This window comes from Mytilus galloprovincialis, chromosome 10, assembly GCF_965363235.1.
Source record: "Mytilus galloprovincialis chromosome 10, xbMytGall1.hap1.1, whole genome shotgun sequence".
In the NCBI taxonomy this organism is placed as follows: Eukaryota; Metazoa; Mollusca; class Bivalvia; order Mytilida; family Mytilidae; genus Mytilus; species Mytilus galloprovincialis.
In genome coordinates this window covers 4,631,554-4,649,431 of record NC_134847.1, presented here as the reverse complement: position 1 = coordinate 4,649,431, position 17,878 = coordinate 4,631,554, and the positions used below count along the sequence as shown (strand labels likewise).

Sequence of the window (17,878 nt, the reverse complement as noted above, 5' to 3'; positions counted from 1 at the left end):
AGGAAGGATAAATATCGGACTTCAAGCGGACTTTGTGAGTGGACACACGCAAAAGGGAAAATACCGTTTCCTCTATCTTTAAATGATATTGGCTTGTTTTCTAGTTTATCTTAGATAAAGTCTATCTTGTATTACTTGATAGCTTTTATTTTATTTTTACATTCTATAGTATATTTTTAAAAACATGTAACATTAATTTTATTTTAAAAAAGAGGTCAAGAGCTTTGTTTTTGTTATATTGCACTTATTTACTTAACACAATGATAACTCATCATTAATGATAAAAATAAATACCTCGTGTTCACTTCCGCATTATAGCATAGGATGAGGATAAGCTGTTTTAATTTTTGACATAAAACCACATCACGCACTTTGGGGAAAAAGTCAAAGGGACCGAGTATTTTTTCCTTGGATAAGTTGAACCGGTATGTATATTGCACGGCGTCTTTTTTTATGTACCATGTTCTCTCTCTAATGACATTGTTTACCTATAATCCCAGGATAATACATTCATTTGGCAAAAAATAAAACTCCAACCATAGGTTATTACTTCATATCAAAAGCTACTCCTAATTTGTTCCGGACCATATGAGTATTTGGACCATACGCGTATGGCCATGACCATGTGGGTATATACTCATATGGTCGGGGTAATTAACACTCTGTTACAGTTTACTTTTAATTCTTCTAAACTCTTCATATGGTATGGCCGTTCATTAAAAAGAGGTCACCATATAGGTAATTTTATTATTATATTATGATAAAAAGATTAGCTAAATAAAAATTAGAAGTTTCACAAAGTTAATTTTGCTTATTTGTCAAAACTATAATAAGCATATTTTAAACCGATGGTCATTGCCGATTTGGTATTACGATCGAATGGCAATATGTCGACTTAAAAAAATAAATTCCAAATTTTTTTTAATGTACTGTTGCACAAGAAGCTACTGGAAAGTAACATAATTTATTTAAGTTGTCTTGTGAATATGGTGTTTTGCAATCTTGTTACGATATTTGAGATCTAGAGCTTTTTAAAAACACCGTAGAAATAGCGGAATGGCCCAAGACCTCGGAATCACTGTACGCAGCTATTTATGATTCCATGTGAAAGTAAATGTCACCCCAAGCCTACATGTAAAAATGTAATAAGCGATCGCGATGAAAAAAAAAGGTATGGCATCAATATTTAATTTTTACGTAGTATTTGAAATATAGAAATAATACATTGTTCATTTTACCATCATTGTTTTTAGATAAAGTTTTTGTATTATAGAAGCTTTTATAATGTAATTTAAAAAAGAATATACCTATATGGTCCAAATACTCATATGGTCCGGTCCGTTGATAACCAAACGAGTATTATACTCGTATGGTCCGACCATACGCGTACGGTCGGACCATACGCGTATGATCGGACCATATGAGTATACGCATATGGTCATGACCATACGCGTATGGTCCAAATACTCATATGGTCCGGAACATATATATGGTCTGAGACCAAAACTATTTCGTAGTGCATTTCTTTTAGAACATAAATGAAAATAAAAAAAATCCCACCTGCGCTTTCTCAAAGAAATTTTTACAGTGTGTTGTACTACTTTTGGTACAAATTATATCAAAATTATAGAAAACTTCATCGGCTCTAACAATTTTATGTTTAGGGCGTCTTGAAATCTTTTGACAGCTTCCGAAGTGCTAATTTTTAACCTTTTTAAGCTGGACCTAATCACTACTTTCCTTTAAAATTCTGGACCCAAATTTTTTTACAGTGTAATTTCCCCCCCCCCCCACCCTACTTGCAATTTGAGGCATTAAACATAAAGAAATCAATTCGGAAGGGGTATAAAAATTAATGGCAAGTAACCCACTGTCAACACTAGGGACGACAGGTCTCGGACCATATATATATATCAAAATTCATGAATGAAAAATAATGTTCGGACAACAGATTACGTACTATAGAGCCTGGTTTAAATTTGGTTACGTATTAACATTTTAATTATGGTTTATTTTTAGTGTTGTCCTATTAACAGTAATTGGTAATCTTCTCTAAATTCCTCACAATAAGTCATAGAAATGCATGGTTTGACTATATGGACAACAGCAGTATTTATTATTGGGGATATAGCAGGCGGAGGGGTATTGGCTTTGCCAAGGGCTGTGGAAGATACAGGTACAGTAATCATGCATCTGCACTTTCATTTATAAAAAACCGAGTGATCCTATATTTTCTAACTGTGAAAATATCTCATTATCCTGAAACATGTGTAAAGCCAGATATAACAATATAATTAAAATAATTGAAATAAAACTCTCTCTCTCTCTCTCTCTCTCTCTCTCTCTCTCTCTCTCTTGACATTCGGATCCTGTCCATGTGTCCAGGCTACTCTTACAATGATCTGAAAATGCTGCTTTTTTATTTATTGTATACAGACATTTCGGGGTCATCGGCTTTTGTCATATTGATACGCACTGTCAAAAATTTGAAAGCAGAAATTCCATTGGCTTATTACATGTAGTATAATTAAATAATCACTAGCACAGAAAGTAGAAGGGAGTGTAGCCAGATTATTAATATGAGCGCGGACAAAACATCTCTATTTTAATAAGCATATCTACTTTAAACATATTTTCAGGATGGATTGGGTTTGTTTTGATAGTTGTTTTCACATTGCTGTCTACATACACTGCCGCATTGATAGGAAATTGCTGGGTAATAATACAGAAGAGATATCCCGAATATCAATCACATGTTCCAGATCCTTATCCAATCATGGGCGAGAAAACGTATGGCAAAACTGGCAGGTATACCTGTGTAAATCACGAGAGATTTTAAAAAATAAAACCAACTATTAATGGATATAGTCTTGCTTAAAACGATATAATTACATAAGATGTATGTTTCATTATAATACGTTATCTGATTGGCTATCTAGCAATCTCGTGATATTCCTTAATCAATTGCATTACACAATGCAACTTTTCATTCATGATGACACGAGGTCCCACAATAAAGTGCACAGGTAAGTGAAATAAAAACTTGATAAAAGGCGTGTTTTCATGATCCTATAGGTAAAAATGTAACAATAAGTATTGAATGCTTTTTTTGTAACTTTATAGGGTTGTAAAAGCGTTGACCGTGCGCACATTTTTAGTATGAAGCGCGGAACAAAATGTACTTCGGTCAACGCTTTTACACCCCAATAAATTTACAAAAAAGAGCATTCAATTCTTAAATGAATTAAAATTATCCACATAAGTTATCTCTCTTTGATCACTAGGATAATGTATCTCTTTTTGTAGCTCAGACGTCGATCATTAAAATTCACAATAAAACGAGATAAAATGAGATGAAATATCAAGTAGAACTATGTAATAATGAACTTAATCCACATTTATTCGATGTTATCAAAGAGAAAGGTTACATTTAAAATGAACAGTTTTTATAATTTTAATTAAAGTACAGTTACTACAGTAAGGATTCTTCTTCGTCAGAATTATCCCCCATTATGTCAGTCAATTTTTACAATCGTAAAAATGGAAGCCATTGTCGGAATGACGCGATGCCAATTTAGCTCTTCGAAACCAATAAATTAATCCACATAGCACCATTAAGATCCTTATATGCCAGTTGTATTTCAAAAGACAAATGTATCTACTAGCTATTGAGCATCATTTAATGTACTTTTCTGCATTCAGTCAACATATATATAACTATTGTCTGATCTGTCGTCATGAAAAAATTTTGAAAGTTCAAAAATTCGAATAAAAATTTCGTATAAGGGCAGACTAAACATTTTCAGAGGTTGACGACTTATAATCCTAGATAGCATTCACAACAAAATGAAGCTTTTTGAAGTTATGCATTTTTTTTCAGATCCAGTTGTAAAGTTTGTTGTCAAGTACTTTTAGTAAGAATTTGCTATTAGAACACACATACTCTGATGTTATGAATCATTAGAAAGGTATTCCACTTGACCCATATGTTTTATCTATTAGTGTCTGAGAACTTTTGATGATATCAAAATAAGCTGTAGTTTAAATATATTGAATTAATTTAATATAATCTGAAGCGAGATGATGTATCAAATATTTACAAGACATAACAGTCAACTCAAACACGCCCGAACATAAAAAGGTGCACTCGACTTTCTCTTTTCGATGCTACTAGTGTGCATTTTGGGGATCCCCCCCCCCCCAAAAAAAAAAAAAACTATCGCCGGGGACAGAGATGCAAATAAATGCTTTTGAAAGATCAAGCATTTATCCATCTATGGATTTTTTCGGTGGAATTTAAGTTATGCACAAACAAAAAATCTGTTTCTCAGCATCATACTATAAAGTTTATATTTTTTTAGACATTGACATTGAGCTATCAATATTATATAATTGCCTTTCAGACATTTAGTTACGTTAACGATGAACATGTACAACTTTGGAAGTTCTGTTGTTTACATGGTATTAGCGGCGGGTAACATTGAGACTTTACTAACTGACGTCACCAAGGATATATCGTTTTGTTATTGGTTGATGATACTGACGTTCATTCTTGTTCCAATCATTTGCCTTGGTACACCAAAAGACTTCTGGTAAGTAAATATAACTGTTGCAGGTATATAAAAAGAAAGTGAAGGGGTGGCATACGATAATTTCATTTTATGTTGGCCTCTCCCGATCGGAAAGAACAAAAAAAAATGAAAAAAAAGACCCTTCAGATGATAATAAGGATTGCGTTTTCATACAGAAATAATTTAATTTTGAATGTAACGCGTCTTCTGATTGGCTGACGTTGTTTTGTTTATACGCTCATAGACATATATAATTTAGTCATGTGACCGTGCCGTCATCAACGTTTTTTTTTATGATTTCCTCCGGTTTAAAATGGAATTTAGAATTTAATTATAAGAAATTACTGTAATATTTTTTTTCTGTCTATTCGAAATAACATAAAAAAAAATGTAGTGCACACCTTAAGATAACCTGCTACGCGGGTTATTCAGTGTGTACCACATTTTTTATGTTATTTCTTCATAGACAGAAAAAAATATTACAGTCATTCCTTAAATAACATTCCATCAACAGTTGACTTGCATATAATTTTTAATTCATTTTAACATGATCATCTTATTTCGTGTGTGGTTGAGTTGCTAACCACTGGATGCACGTCTCGTATCCCCTTCTTTGTATATTGAATGAATATAGAAACACATTGTTTATGCATTCATTTTTTAAATATTTATGTTGATATTTTGATATGAGCGTCTCTTATGAGTCTTATGTAGACGAAACGCGCGTCTGGCGTACTAAATTATAATGCTGGTACCTTTGATAACTATTGAACTAGCGCTGTGCAACTAAGCCAATCGTCGTTTACAAAAACATGTTGACAAGGGAATTTTCGTTTACTTTGATAAAAACTTCTTTTTAGGCCGATTGGAGTCGGAGCAACATTTTCGACAGCCATAGCTTGTATATTCATTGTTATACAGGCATTAAAAGACAACTCTCATAGTAAAGGTACAACTGTTCATTCAGATGTTGGAATACAAAAGTTTTCCTCTGCCTTTGGAACAATGGTTTTTGCTGTCAGCGGCCATTCCGTATTTCCAACAATTATAACAGATATGGAGAAAAAGGAAGATTTCAAAATCGCAGCCTTACTTGGATATGGAAGTATGAATACAAAAAAAAATATATGTGAAATTCAGAACTATATCAGTCACTGTTTTTAAAAACCGCAAGTTTCTGAAGAGTGACCTCTAAAGTTTTGCAGCAACTGGCAAAATGGAAAAAAGCAACACATAAGCAGCAATTTTGATAATATAGATTTGCTATGATTTCAAATAAGAACAAGGTCCAAATTCTATGGATTTAAGATACTACAGGACACCTCATTTATCAAAGCTCATATCAATTAGTTATAAAAGAGGGACGAAAGATACCATGGGGGGGGGGGGGGGGGGGGCAGTCAAATTCACAAATCGAAAATAAACTGACAACGCCATGGCTAAAAATGAAAAAGACAAACAGACAAACAATAGTACACATGACACAACACAGAAAACTAAAGAATAAGCAACACTAACCCTACCAAAAACTAGAGGTGATCTCATGTGCTCCGGAAGGGTAAGCAGATCCTACTCCACATGTGGCACCCGTCGTGATGCTCATGTTATAACTAATCCGGTAAATAGTCTAATTCGGTAGGTCAAATTCGTGAAAGGGAAATTAAATTATAAGAAATTACTGTAATATTTTTTCTGTCTATGAAGAAATAACATAAAACATTTGGTGCACACTGAATAATGCGCGTAGCGGGTTATTTAACAGTGTGCACCGAATTTTTTATGTTATTTCGAATAGACAGAAAAAATATTACAGTAATTTCTTATAATTTAATTCTAAATTCCATTTTAAACCGTAGAAAATCATGAAAAAACGTCGATGACGTCACGGTCACATGACTAAATTATGTCTATGGGCTTATAACAAAATAACGACAGCCAATCAGAAGACGCGTTACATCCAAAATTAAATTATTAAACAATAAACGAAAAAAAAAACAACATTAAATACTGCACGAAACGACAATTACTGAGTTATAGTAGTCTGAATAGTGTCAGGCACGTGTGTAGCGGGGTTAAAATGTTGGCGGACCCATGAACACTCCCCTTACCTCCGACAGTGGTGTGACAGCACAACATAAGAACAAGATATGTAAATGTATAGGTCAGATGATTGCATTATAGTTACATCTGTCTTGAATATTTTAGTTGTTCTCATTATGTACATACCAACTGCAATGTCTGGATACTTTGTTTATGGGAGTTTATGTAGATGTCAACATAATCAAAAGTATATCTGCCGGTCCTCTCGCGTATGTAGTAGAGATATTGGTCACATTGCATCTTCTCTAGGGATTTATCATATATATGAATCAAGTGTGTCAGCAGTTTGAGGCTAAGATAGGTGTTCCTAAAGGTAAGAAAAATGACTGATGGTTGATTAATCAACTCATTGTAACATTTTTGCAACTTCAGCACAAACCAACCAGAAACGTATAAAGCAACGGCGTTTTTATTTTGTCGAACTGAGATTTATTAAGATTCTATAATACTTTAGCATTTTTTGTCAGAATGGTGATATAAATACCGATTGTTTACCTTATTTTTTTCAGATGATGTAAGGATATACCGAATAGATCAATTGAATAAATGTTTAATTTGGTCTTTTTAACCTTTCTATTCGAGTGTCACTAATGGGTCTATTGTAGACGACTCCGACGTGCAATAAATTATTCCAGGGATCTGATAAATATTAGGGGAAAAAAACCATTGACTAGTGTTAATGGTGCTCGAATGATTTCAAGTAACGATAAATAATTAATGTAAAATATATGTTTCTTTCAGCTTTTACTTGGAAGAGATGTATCGTTAGACCACTGATCGTACTCGTTGTCCTATTCATAGCTGAAAGTGTTCCTCATTTTGGTTCTATTTTATCTTTGGTTGGCGGTTCAACAACAACTTTACTCTCCTATGTATCCCCTTGCTTATTCTATATGAAGCTCTGCAAAAGTAGTGGTAACAAAACTGTTGATCCATCATCATCAAGTCACAGAGTTGAGTTTAGTGCTCAGAATGACGGTGACGATACAGTGGAAATAGTAAATGATGAAACGCCCCTTTTGAAAAACCGTCCAATAACTGCTAGTGATGAGGGAAAAAAAGCTGAAAATGATTTGTTAGCAAGTTCAAGCAAGCAAAATGTTCAAGCGAAGTTTGACCTGCAACCAAGCTCAGAACTTATGTAAGTTATCTTGAAACTAAAATTAATCGTAAATCCAGATTAAATGATTACCTTCTAAGTATGGACATTTTTGCATCTTACTATGACATTAAAAATCTGACGACTTAATAATAATTTTCTAATAAAAAGTAAGTTTACTGATGTAAGCGTAAACTGCAAACACTTCAATATAAATAACCTTGCAGTTTGCGATCTTTTTATTAATATTTTGACATGAGCAACTGTCTGACACTAAAATATGATATATTAAAAATCATTTTATAAAGATATTGATGTGAGTAAAAGATTGTTTTATAGTACAAAAAGAACTTTTTTGCATGCGAGTACAGTGGTACTTGTATCACAGTGACACCAAAAACCAAAGACATTTCTAAACTAAAGCGTCCGAGTTTAGAACAAAAGATATTCCTTAACTAAAGCGACATATTTTATTTTGTAAGGTCCGAAACAAAGTTGTCATTTTATTATAGCTGTCTAAAACTATCGATAAAAACATTATCTTTATTTCTATTTCCAAAGGAAATTAAAATAAGTTGTTAGATTTTTTATACAACAGTTAATTAGAATTGATATTTTTCTCAAGAGTATTGACAGTTTCAATCTTGATTAACAAACTTCAACGTACATGCTTTTTTTCAGATTGATTCCTCTTTGGCAAAAGGTTTTGAACATCGAAATCATCTGTATCGGTATCATTGGCGGCTTGGCTGCAACCGTGTCTGCCATCCTTACCATAGCAACTCCTGATAGTTTGTCTGTGCCGTGCTACGTTAGTCTAAATGGAGCAGGCTCATAATCATTGCGAGTCATGTTATCAATGAACTGATATTATAACGAAGTCTCCTTTCAGTTATATGAATGAACCTTTTTAACATTGATAATCCCGTCAGATATATGGATAAAGGCTGCGTGTGACCTACAGTTAATAATTATATGTGTAATTTGGTCTATTATGGAAAATTGTCTTAATGCAAATCATACCACATCTTTTTATATTATATGAACCTTTTTAACTTAGATAATTATATTTAAGTACAACCTCGTCGTTGGTGGCTAAGCTTTATAGCAGGTCTCTGTTAGTCTTAACCCAAAACATGTTATACCTTTTCCAATTTAAAAGTCTATGCAGCAAGGGTTAAACTTTTATTCCCCTACACTAGATAGATTGGATATCGCACGTTATCTTTGGCTGTCTATTTGATAGTAAACTTACACTCTCTCTATATATATATTAGCCTATTGACGTTTACTGAACACCGCCTTATTATACATTGACAATAGTGAATACACAATCAAACAGCGGAAATAATTACTTTAATAGAATATCTACAAGTGATATAATATAATTTTTGCTAATGTATCTAATAGACATGCGATAGAAAAATTTCTGACTTTAGAACTATCAATTTTTAATGTCATGGATGTTTAAAAAATGAAATATTCTTCGGCATTCGTACATTTCATCATGCTCTCTCGTATTAATAATTTCAAAAATGCTACTACGAATTAACACCCTTGTAAAAGAAATCCATTCAGATGACTTAGTTAATTTTAATAACATTTGAAAATGTGTTTACTATGTGGTCTTACATTATCTTGCCTTATATTACAGTTATTTGATTTTGATCTTCCATATGTATGTAAAAGTAAAGATAATCACCTATTTAGTTTATATGATTTTAAGTTTAAAGAAACTACTTGCAAAGGATTTATTTTTTGCTTATAAAAAGTTTTGATTTAGAAGAAAACCCGACATATTCACCATTTCCTTTCTCAATTTTATGGTGAAAATATCCAAGGCAGTTGTTATTAAATAGATACAAGAAGACGTGGTTGGAGTGTCAATAAGACAATTCTCCATCCAAGTCACAAGTTGTAGAAGTACACCATTATAATTTATAATTTTGGATGTCACACTTTTTCTGATTAGCTGACAGTGTTTTGTCTATCAGCTCATAGACATAATTTTGTTATTTTCCCGTGACCTCACTAACGTTTTTTATGATTTATCCCGGTTTAAAATGGAATTTAGAATTAAAAAAAATCATAATGGATGACTGTAATATTTTTGTCTATTCAAAAGTGCACACTTTAAAATAACCCGCTACGCAAACATGGGACAGCAAACGCTGATTGCTTCGAATTTTTTAATTAATTTTTCTGTATTAATAGATTTATTAATATACAATACATTACTTTAATCGGTTGTGAAAATATAGTCAGAATTTGAAGTTCTTACTTTTAACCGTTGATTGTCCGTTTGGAATTTTGTGTATACGTATACAACACAATTTAGTATTTTACCACTCGTTGATAAAAAAAAAATGCATAACAACATGTAGACTAGATTAGAATTATTCATAATTCATCTTTGAGCAAAAATGTTGAGCTGTTTAAATATTTTAAGAATTCATAACGTTAAACAAATAATTATTACAACAATATTAAACATGATAACTTCCAAATCAAACTAGTTTAAAGCTTAAGAATAGGTAAACAATGTAAATGATAGTTATAACATATGAACAGGTAGTCTATTTTTATCTTTTTATTGATATTGAAACAAGGAAGTTCAACAATAAGTACAAAATGGCGACTTCAGCAGATGCAAAGGAAGGATCTATCAAAGAAGATTTTGCTGATTTACTGACATGTACTATTTGTCTTGAAACATTTAAACAGCCTAAGTATTTACCGTGTCTACATACATTCTGTGAAACCTGTATAAATACGTATATTGTGTCTACAGCGAAGGAAGAAAAACCAGAGGGATTCAAATGCCCTGTATGTCGTCGCCTTGTGTGTTGTGGGAACAGTGCGGAAAAACCAGACACGTGGGCAAGAAACTTGCCTGGGAATCATTTTGTCAATTCAATGATTGACAGAAGAGCTATGCAGAAAGCAGAGAAACTTTGCGATGCTTGTAGCAACGATAACGTCTCACAAAAAGCAATATCATGGTGCACTGTTTGCGATGAAGCGTATTGCGGTCCCTGTGAAGTCAGTCATAAACGATTTAAAATTACACGGAACCACAACTTAGTAGCCATTACAGATATAAATGCGGAAATAAATGCTTCATCTATTTTTGCTTCTGTTGCTTGCGATGAACATCCAGACAAGACAATAGAAATATACTGCAAGGATCACTCCAAGCCGTGTTGTACCGTTTGTGCTACTGTAAACCATAGAAAATGCGAGCACGTCGTTACTTTAGATAAAGCTGTAGCCGGTGTTAAGGAATCTACAAAAGCAAAGGAACTTATGAAAAAGTTAAAAGAAACAGTTGACAAATTAGAAGCAGTTATTAACACCCGTAAACAAAATACGACAAATTTCGAAGCAGAAATAGATGCTGTGTTAGTAGAAATTGGGGATGTTCGTGAAAAGTTAAACAAAAAACTAAATGACCTCGAGAAAAGGATAAGAGAAGAAGTAAATAGTACAAGAAAAAATAACGTGCTAAGATTAAGCGAAGAGTCTGCTGAATTATTATCATTGAAGAGTACCTTTAATCAGTGGAAAAATGTTTTTGGGGCTTGTCTATCACACGGGTCTGATATACAATGCTTGGTCAAAATGGAGGAGATTTCGAGCAAACTGCCACAGATTGAACATGATTTGTCTAAAGCTATACAAGGTATTAAGGACATTCATATAAAGTTTGAAGCTACGGATGTTATTGCGGACACTGCTTGTTTCGGTCGCCTTCAGTTTAAAGAACAAAAGCCGTCATTTCCTGGATTAAAGACTGTAAACTATCATACTGGAAAGATAAAAGTGATGTTTACAATCGATATTAAAGGTAATTTCATCAGTGGAATATTCTTCAACGATGATATCATTATAACCGACTATGATAAGGACAGGATCGTTTACCACGACAACAACGGGAAGCAAACGGAAGTATTGAACATTCCAAACCACCCGACAGATATCACTAAGGTGAATGATCGAACTGTAGCCGTGTCGTCTGATGCACAGAAGATTTTTATAATTAATATAAAGCCGTTAACATTAACAAAGACATTAGATACCAAGGTTCCAACGTTTGGATTGTGTTTGGTAGACAATGAGTACATAACTGCTTACAGTAATACCATTTATTGGCTGAACGCTGAAACGGGTGCTAAAATAAAAGAGTTAGCAACAGGTGCAGACACACGATTTGTTACTTGTTACAAGACAAATGAATACGTTTATATGAATAACACCAATTCTATTAAGTTTGAATCAGCTGATGGGAAGGGTTTTCAGTACAACAATAGTAAATTATCCTATTCATATAATCAGGAAAATGACGAAGTCGGGAACATATACGTTGTAGGATACTCATCAAGCAACATCCATCAGCTGACTCCTACTGGAAAACTCATCCGCATCATTCCTTTATCAGATATCGACAGCACTATTACTAAGTATCCGTGGGTGATGCGCTTCAAAAGAAATACTAACCAGCTCCTTTTAACGTTTAATGCATCGGCAGGTCCAGTTTTAGTGTGTGAAATTGAATAACTCTAATTAATAAACCACTATATGAATTTCTCCTTTTTGAAAATGTTAAATGTAATAAAATGTAGAATTAATAGAAATATTAATAAAAAGTATATATAGGGTGGAACGTCAATGAGTAGGCAATCGAACGACACAAAAAAAAACATATCAAAATGGTAGCATACACTCTTCTACAGTATAAAAGTGGGTTTACAACATGTCAAACTCTTAATCGACTGGAATGAATGAAATTTAAAATAAATCGATAGATATAAATGCGTATTATGTGCTACAATTGAATATATAATTGAATTAACTCACAAAAATACTGAACTCCTAGGAAAATTCAAAACAGAAAGTGCCTAATCAAATGGCAAATCAAAAGCTCAAACACATCAAACAATTGGATAACAATAGTCATATTCCTGACTTGGTACAGTCATTTTCTTATCCAAAACATGGTGTTTTAAACCTGTTTTTTGACTAGCTAAACCTCTCTCTTGTGTTTTGTACGTGTGACCTTTTGTGGTTCTTTGGTACATATGACGTGAATATGTAATATTTAAATATCTCGCCGTTATGTTATTGTTCTATTATATGTCATTATGTTATTCTATTATAGATTTGAAAATAGTTTTAAAGACAAAATTATGAGTCATTCGGGGAAAATGGGAATAACTTTTTATTCATGTTTAGTTTGGCAACAGATCTGATTGATTTTTTGTCCTCCTGACATTACATGTTGATGACGTAAGATATTATTACTATGTAATTTCATTTTACAAAAAAAGATACTATTTTGAGCATATTTCTGTGAAAATTAATTAAAATGATATGAATTTGGCAATTGTCAACAAATGAAATGCAGGCTTGTTTTTACTTCGTGTGTGCTCAAGCATTATACCTTATAGTATTATATTCGAAACAAAATCGACTTCATCGCGATCGATATGGTTGAACCTTTATCTCCAACGTGGACATTTCTTTAACACAGGAACTTGGTTTCTATCTATGGTCAGATTTACTATCTGACCAAAGATATCTCATAAAACAGAGCTTTTTCTATAAAAATGGGAATCGTAGATACAAATGTCTTGTTTTGGGTTACAATAATTCATATTTTGTGAAGAATCACACTGAATCTTCCAGAAAATATATTTTTTTTTTTTTTTTTTTTTTTTTTGAAATTATAATGTTTTATTTGAATTTTACATTTGTTCGAGATACATGAAGTACCGGTACCTTGTTCTGGCCTCGTTAACCTTAGTATATAGCATTTCATTGATAAGTTAGTACTTGTTAGTGCACAATATATATATATATATATATATATATAGTAATAATGACATGTATGTAACGGAATAGAAATATGATAACATGATGTATTGTAAATTCTAATTTATGAAATTGATATAATTTTTGCTGCAACCAGATTATGGAATTTTTCATATTTGCCTTCTTTATTTATCAATATTTCGTGATATTGAAGAAATTCTTTTTTAAAAATTTCAAACATATTAATTTGTTTTGTTTTTTGTTCGGATATATAGTATCCTTTGTATACAGTAAAAAGAATAATTGTTATTAAATCATTAATACTGTAATAACTTGTATCGTTTATTTTGTATCCGTACAAAAGTGATTTAATTGATATGATATGATGTCCTATTTTAAGTTTATCAAGTAATAGTTTTATTTGATCCCAAAATGATTTCAGAAATTTGCATGTTAAAAAGTAGTGTTCATAATCTTCGATAACATCACAAATATTACATAGCGGAGTTTTAGTTATTTTCCAAGAGAAAAGTAATTGTTTGGCTGGTAAAATGTAGTGCAGAAATTTCCATCTTAACATTTTGAATTTATTATCTTGTATATAATAAAAGATATAATTTAGCATTTGTTGTCTTTTGTTTGTGTTGTTTTCCAAGATAAATATGTTGTCCCATTTTTGAAAACCTATTGGTTTTTCATAATATCTATTTAAGAGGGAGATGTAAATGTCTTTGGAGGAAATGTTTTTAAGTGATACCATTTTTCCTTTTTTATCTTTAAATTTATATTCGGAGTCCATGGCAACTTTTGTTTTTATTGATTCTTCTTTAGTTAGCTCTTTTAACCACTGTCTTGGTATTGCTTTCATTAATTTAGAATATTCTGAAAACCAGTTAGCATGACAGGAAAGTTTATCTAAGATCATGTTTTGATTAAATTTTCCTTTATTATCAATAATGTCATTTAAAAAAAGAATTTTACTGTTTATCCAGTTTTTGAAAATGAGACATTTACCGTTTAATTTGATATTTTTATTACCCCAAATAAGCTGCTGTCTAATTTGTTTATATGATAGATGATCTGATTCTTTTTCAGATTTTGAATTTATCTATGATATGATTATTCTTAAGTAAAATTGTGGAATTATTTCTTTCAGTTTATAGACCAAATTAACATTGTTGAAATTCATTTTAAATATAAGGAATTCTTGTCCAAATTTATCAAAATAAAATTGACTTTCCAATTGGGTGATAGATCTTCGTTATCGATGAGTTTTTTTACCCAACTAATATTTATCGCTTCTAGATATTTATCTATGTTTATCATTTTAAGCCCGCCATCATGGTAATTTTTACTTATTATATCCCTTTTAACTTTTTCTGATTTATTATTCCATATAAAACTGTATATCAATTTTTTAAATTTTGCTAGGTATTCGTTATCAATTTCGGTTACAGATGCAACGTAAGTAATATTCGGTAAGATTAATGATTTAACAATAGTTATCTTACCTAACATAGTTAAATTTCTTTTATTCCAATCTTTAAATACTTTTTCAGATTTTTCGTATTGTCGTTGCAAGTTTAATTTTTTACACTCATTTTTATTAAGTCCAAAGTATATTCCCAAAACTTTTATAGATTTTTGTGAAAAATTAATGTTTTCAACTTTATCTTTGCAGGACTTTAAATTGCCGAGCCATATTCCTTCTGTTTTATTTCGGTTAAGCTTTAGGCCTGAAAGTGATCCAAAAAATTTCTATAATATTCAGAGTTAATGACACTTCTTATTTTGAATTTAAAAATAAAGTGGTGTCGTCTGCAAGCTGGATTAATTTTAAGGTATGGGTTTTATTATCTAGTTCAATTTGAAAACCTTTAAAACTTTTAGTTTGTCTTAATCTACTAGCTAAAATTTCAACAGCAATTACGAAAATTATGGAACTCGCGGGACACCCTTGACGGATTCCGCGCTCAATGTTGAAGGGTCTTGAAATCCAGCCATTATTTAATATGCAACCCTTTATATCTGTGTATAAAGTATTTATCCACCTCAAAAGAGATTCCTGGAAGCCAAATTTCTTTAAAGAACAATACATAAATTCCCATTCTAGCGAGTCAAATGCCTTTGTGAAGTCTAAAAATAGAATTGCTCCATCTACATAGAATTTTTCCGAATAATCTATAATATCTTGGATTTGTCTAATATTAAATCCAATATATCTGTTTTTTACATAACCGTTTTGATCACTATGAATGATTTTATGCAATATTGGTTTCAGTCTTTGTGCAAGAGAGTATGCTATAATTTTGGTATCTACATTTAGTAAGATAATTGGTCTATAATTATCTAAATTTAAAGAGTCGTTTTTCTTGTATATAAGGGTAATTAATCCTAGTTTCTGAGAATTTGTCAATTCTTTTTTTTTTTCATAGCAATTATTAAAAACATCTACAGCAAAGTTTTGTAAGTTGGACCAGAAAGCTCTATAAAATTCAATTGAGAGACCATCGATATCTGGTGTTTTATTAAGTTTCATTTTAGAAACAGATTGTGTACATTCCTCTATTGTCAGGTTGCCGTCAATTTCATTACCTTCTTGTGTACTTAATTTGTAATTTATTTTAGTTTTTTCAATTTAATTTTCAATTTCTCTTAAATCAGGGTTAGTTGACTTATATAAATTGACAATAATTTCTCCCCGTTTCTAATATTTTGCCTTGATCTTCTGTTATTTCTCCTTTACTGTCCCTTATAGCAGTAATGTTTTTCCTTGTTTGTCTTGATCTTTCTAATCCCAAGAAATATTTTGTATTTTTTTCGCCCTCTTCTATCCATTTAACTCGTGATCTTATTTGTGCCCCTTTTATTTTATCTGAATATAGAGTTTGTAGCGTTTATTCTGTTTTATTTATTGAATTTATTATATTTGGCAAATTATTATTTTTTCCATCCAGGTTGTTATCATGAATTTCATTCAAAAGTTTAAGTTTTTGTTCAAGTTTTATAATTTCGTCCCTTTTCTGCTTAGCTTTTAATTTACAATGTTCTATAGTTTTCTCTCTTACTTCTATTTTAAAGAGATCCCACACGATTGCTAGACTTTTTTTATTTCTTAATTTTTCATATTTATCTATCAAAGTATTTATTTTTATTTTGTATGATTCGTCATTAAGAATACTGTTGTTTAATTTGAAATATCCCTTTCCTTTGTTCCCTTGACAATGATTAATTTTAAGTGAAATCGCTAAGTGATCTGTATATTGAATAGTAGCAGGTCGTATATCAGTGCTGAGTACTCTTGGTCTCACATCTTGACTAACTAGAAAATAATTTATTCTACTAGCTACTTCATTATTTTTTCTTTTCCAGGTATATTGCGTTTTATTTGGATTTATTGCTCTCCATATATCTATAACTTTTAGTTTTTTTTATCAGAGTTTTTAGCCCATTTGTCTTATTTTTTATTTTTTGTTGATCTTTTCTATTACTTTTTCTATCTTTTATATTAAGCGTTTCATTCATATCACCGCCTATGATAATTATACCAAGGCTATATTTTTCAATGACACTTAAAGCTTTTTTAAAGAATATATTTCTATCTTTACATGTGTTTGGGGCATAAAGGTTTACAAAGGTAAATATATTTTTATCGATTTCTGTGTTGATTAAAACAATTCTTCCGTCTTGATCTACATATTTATCTATGATTTCATATTTAATTTGTTGGTTAATATAAATCGAAACACCTCTTAATTGTGTGCTTCCAAAACTATGATATAAATCGCCCGTAAATTCTTTATCTATTGAATTGTTCGAAAAATGTGTTTCTTGTAAAAATATTATGTTGCATTTTTGTTGTTTTATTCATTCTTTTAGTCTAATTCTTTTTTCATATTTTCTTAACCCCTGACAATTTAAAGATCATATATGCAATGGATTAAGTGACATCTTGGTTTGTTTTTAAAAAAGTATTTGAAACATGTATTTCAAATATAAAAAGCAGAATATACATACAAATATATACAGAATTTAGAGATAAAAATACAATCATATGTGCATCTCTAATGACAGTTTTAGCTTTGACTGTGTGAGTTGCTAGACTAAGTATAATTACATCACGGCCGACACTCGGCTAACCGAGAGATTGGTCGGTTAATCTATATTGAGTATGCGGCTATATGGGAGACTGGTCTGTTAATCGGGTTGGTTATACGTCTGTTAAGAGTAAAACGCACAATTTAATGTTAAACTGTATCAAATATACAGATTTTTGGCATATTATAAGAACCAAATC

The 17,878-nt window shown here is 31.4% G+C and overlaps 3 protein-coding genes across 3 annotated transcripts; all 3 read left to right on the top strand.

Annotated features, from left to right (window-relative positions):
- The first annotated feature begins 355 nt into the window (after positions 1–355).
- On the top strand, positions 356–5,871 carry LOC143049690 (uncharacterized). Its single transcript, XM_076223359.1, has 5 exons — positions 356–425; positions 2,020–2,176; positions 2,640–2,808; positions 4,404–4,592; positions 5,432–5,871. The coding sequence occupies exons 2-5, from the start codon at positions 2,080–2,082 to the stop codon at positions 5,733–5,735; spliced, it is 759 nt and encodes a 252-aa protein (XP_076079474.1). The 5' UTR covers positions 356–425; positions 2,020–2,079; the 3' UTR covers positions 5,736–5,871.
- A 911-nt stretch (positions 5,872–6,782) lies between these two features.
- On the top strand, positions 6,783–8,854 carry LOC143049691 (uncharacterized). Its single transcript, XM_076223360.1, has 3 exons — positions 6,783–6,984; positions 7,413–7,812; positions 8,452–8,854. Exons 1-3 carry the CDS (start codon positions 6,936–6,938, stop codon positions 8,606–8,608), a joined length of 606 nt encoding a protein of 201 aa, XP_076079475.1. The 5' UTR covers positions 6,783–6,935; the 3' UTR covers positions 8,609–8,854.
- A 745-nt stretch (positions 8,855–9,599) lies between these two features.
- LOC143049689 (E3 ubiquitin-protein ligase TRIM45-like) lies at positions 9,600–14,202 on the top strand. Its single transcript, XM_076223357.1, has one exon. It carries the CDS (start codon positions 10,318–10,320, stop codon positions 12,325–12,327), a length of 2,010 nt encoding a protein of 669 aa, XP_076079472.1. The 5' UTR covers positions 9,600–10,317; the 3' UTR covers positions 12,328–14,202.
- Positions 14,203–17,878: the final 3,676 nt, after the last annotated feature.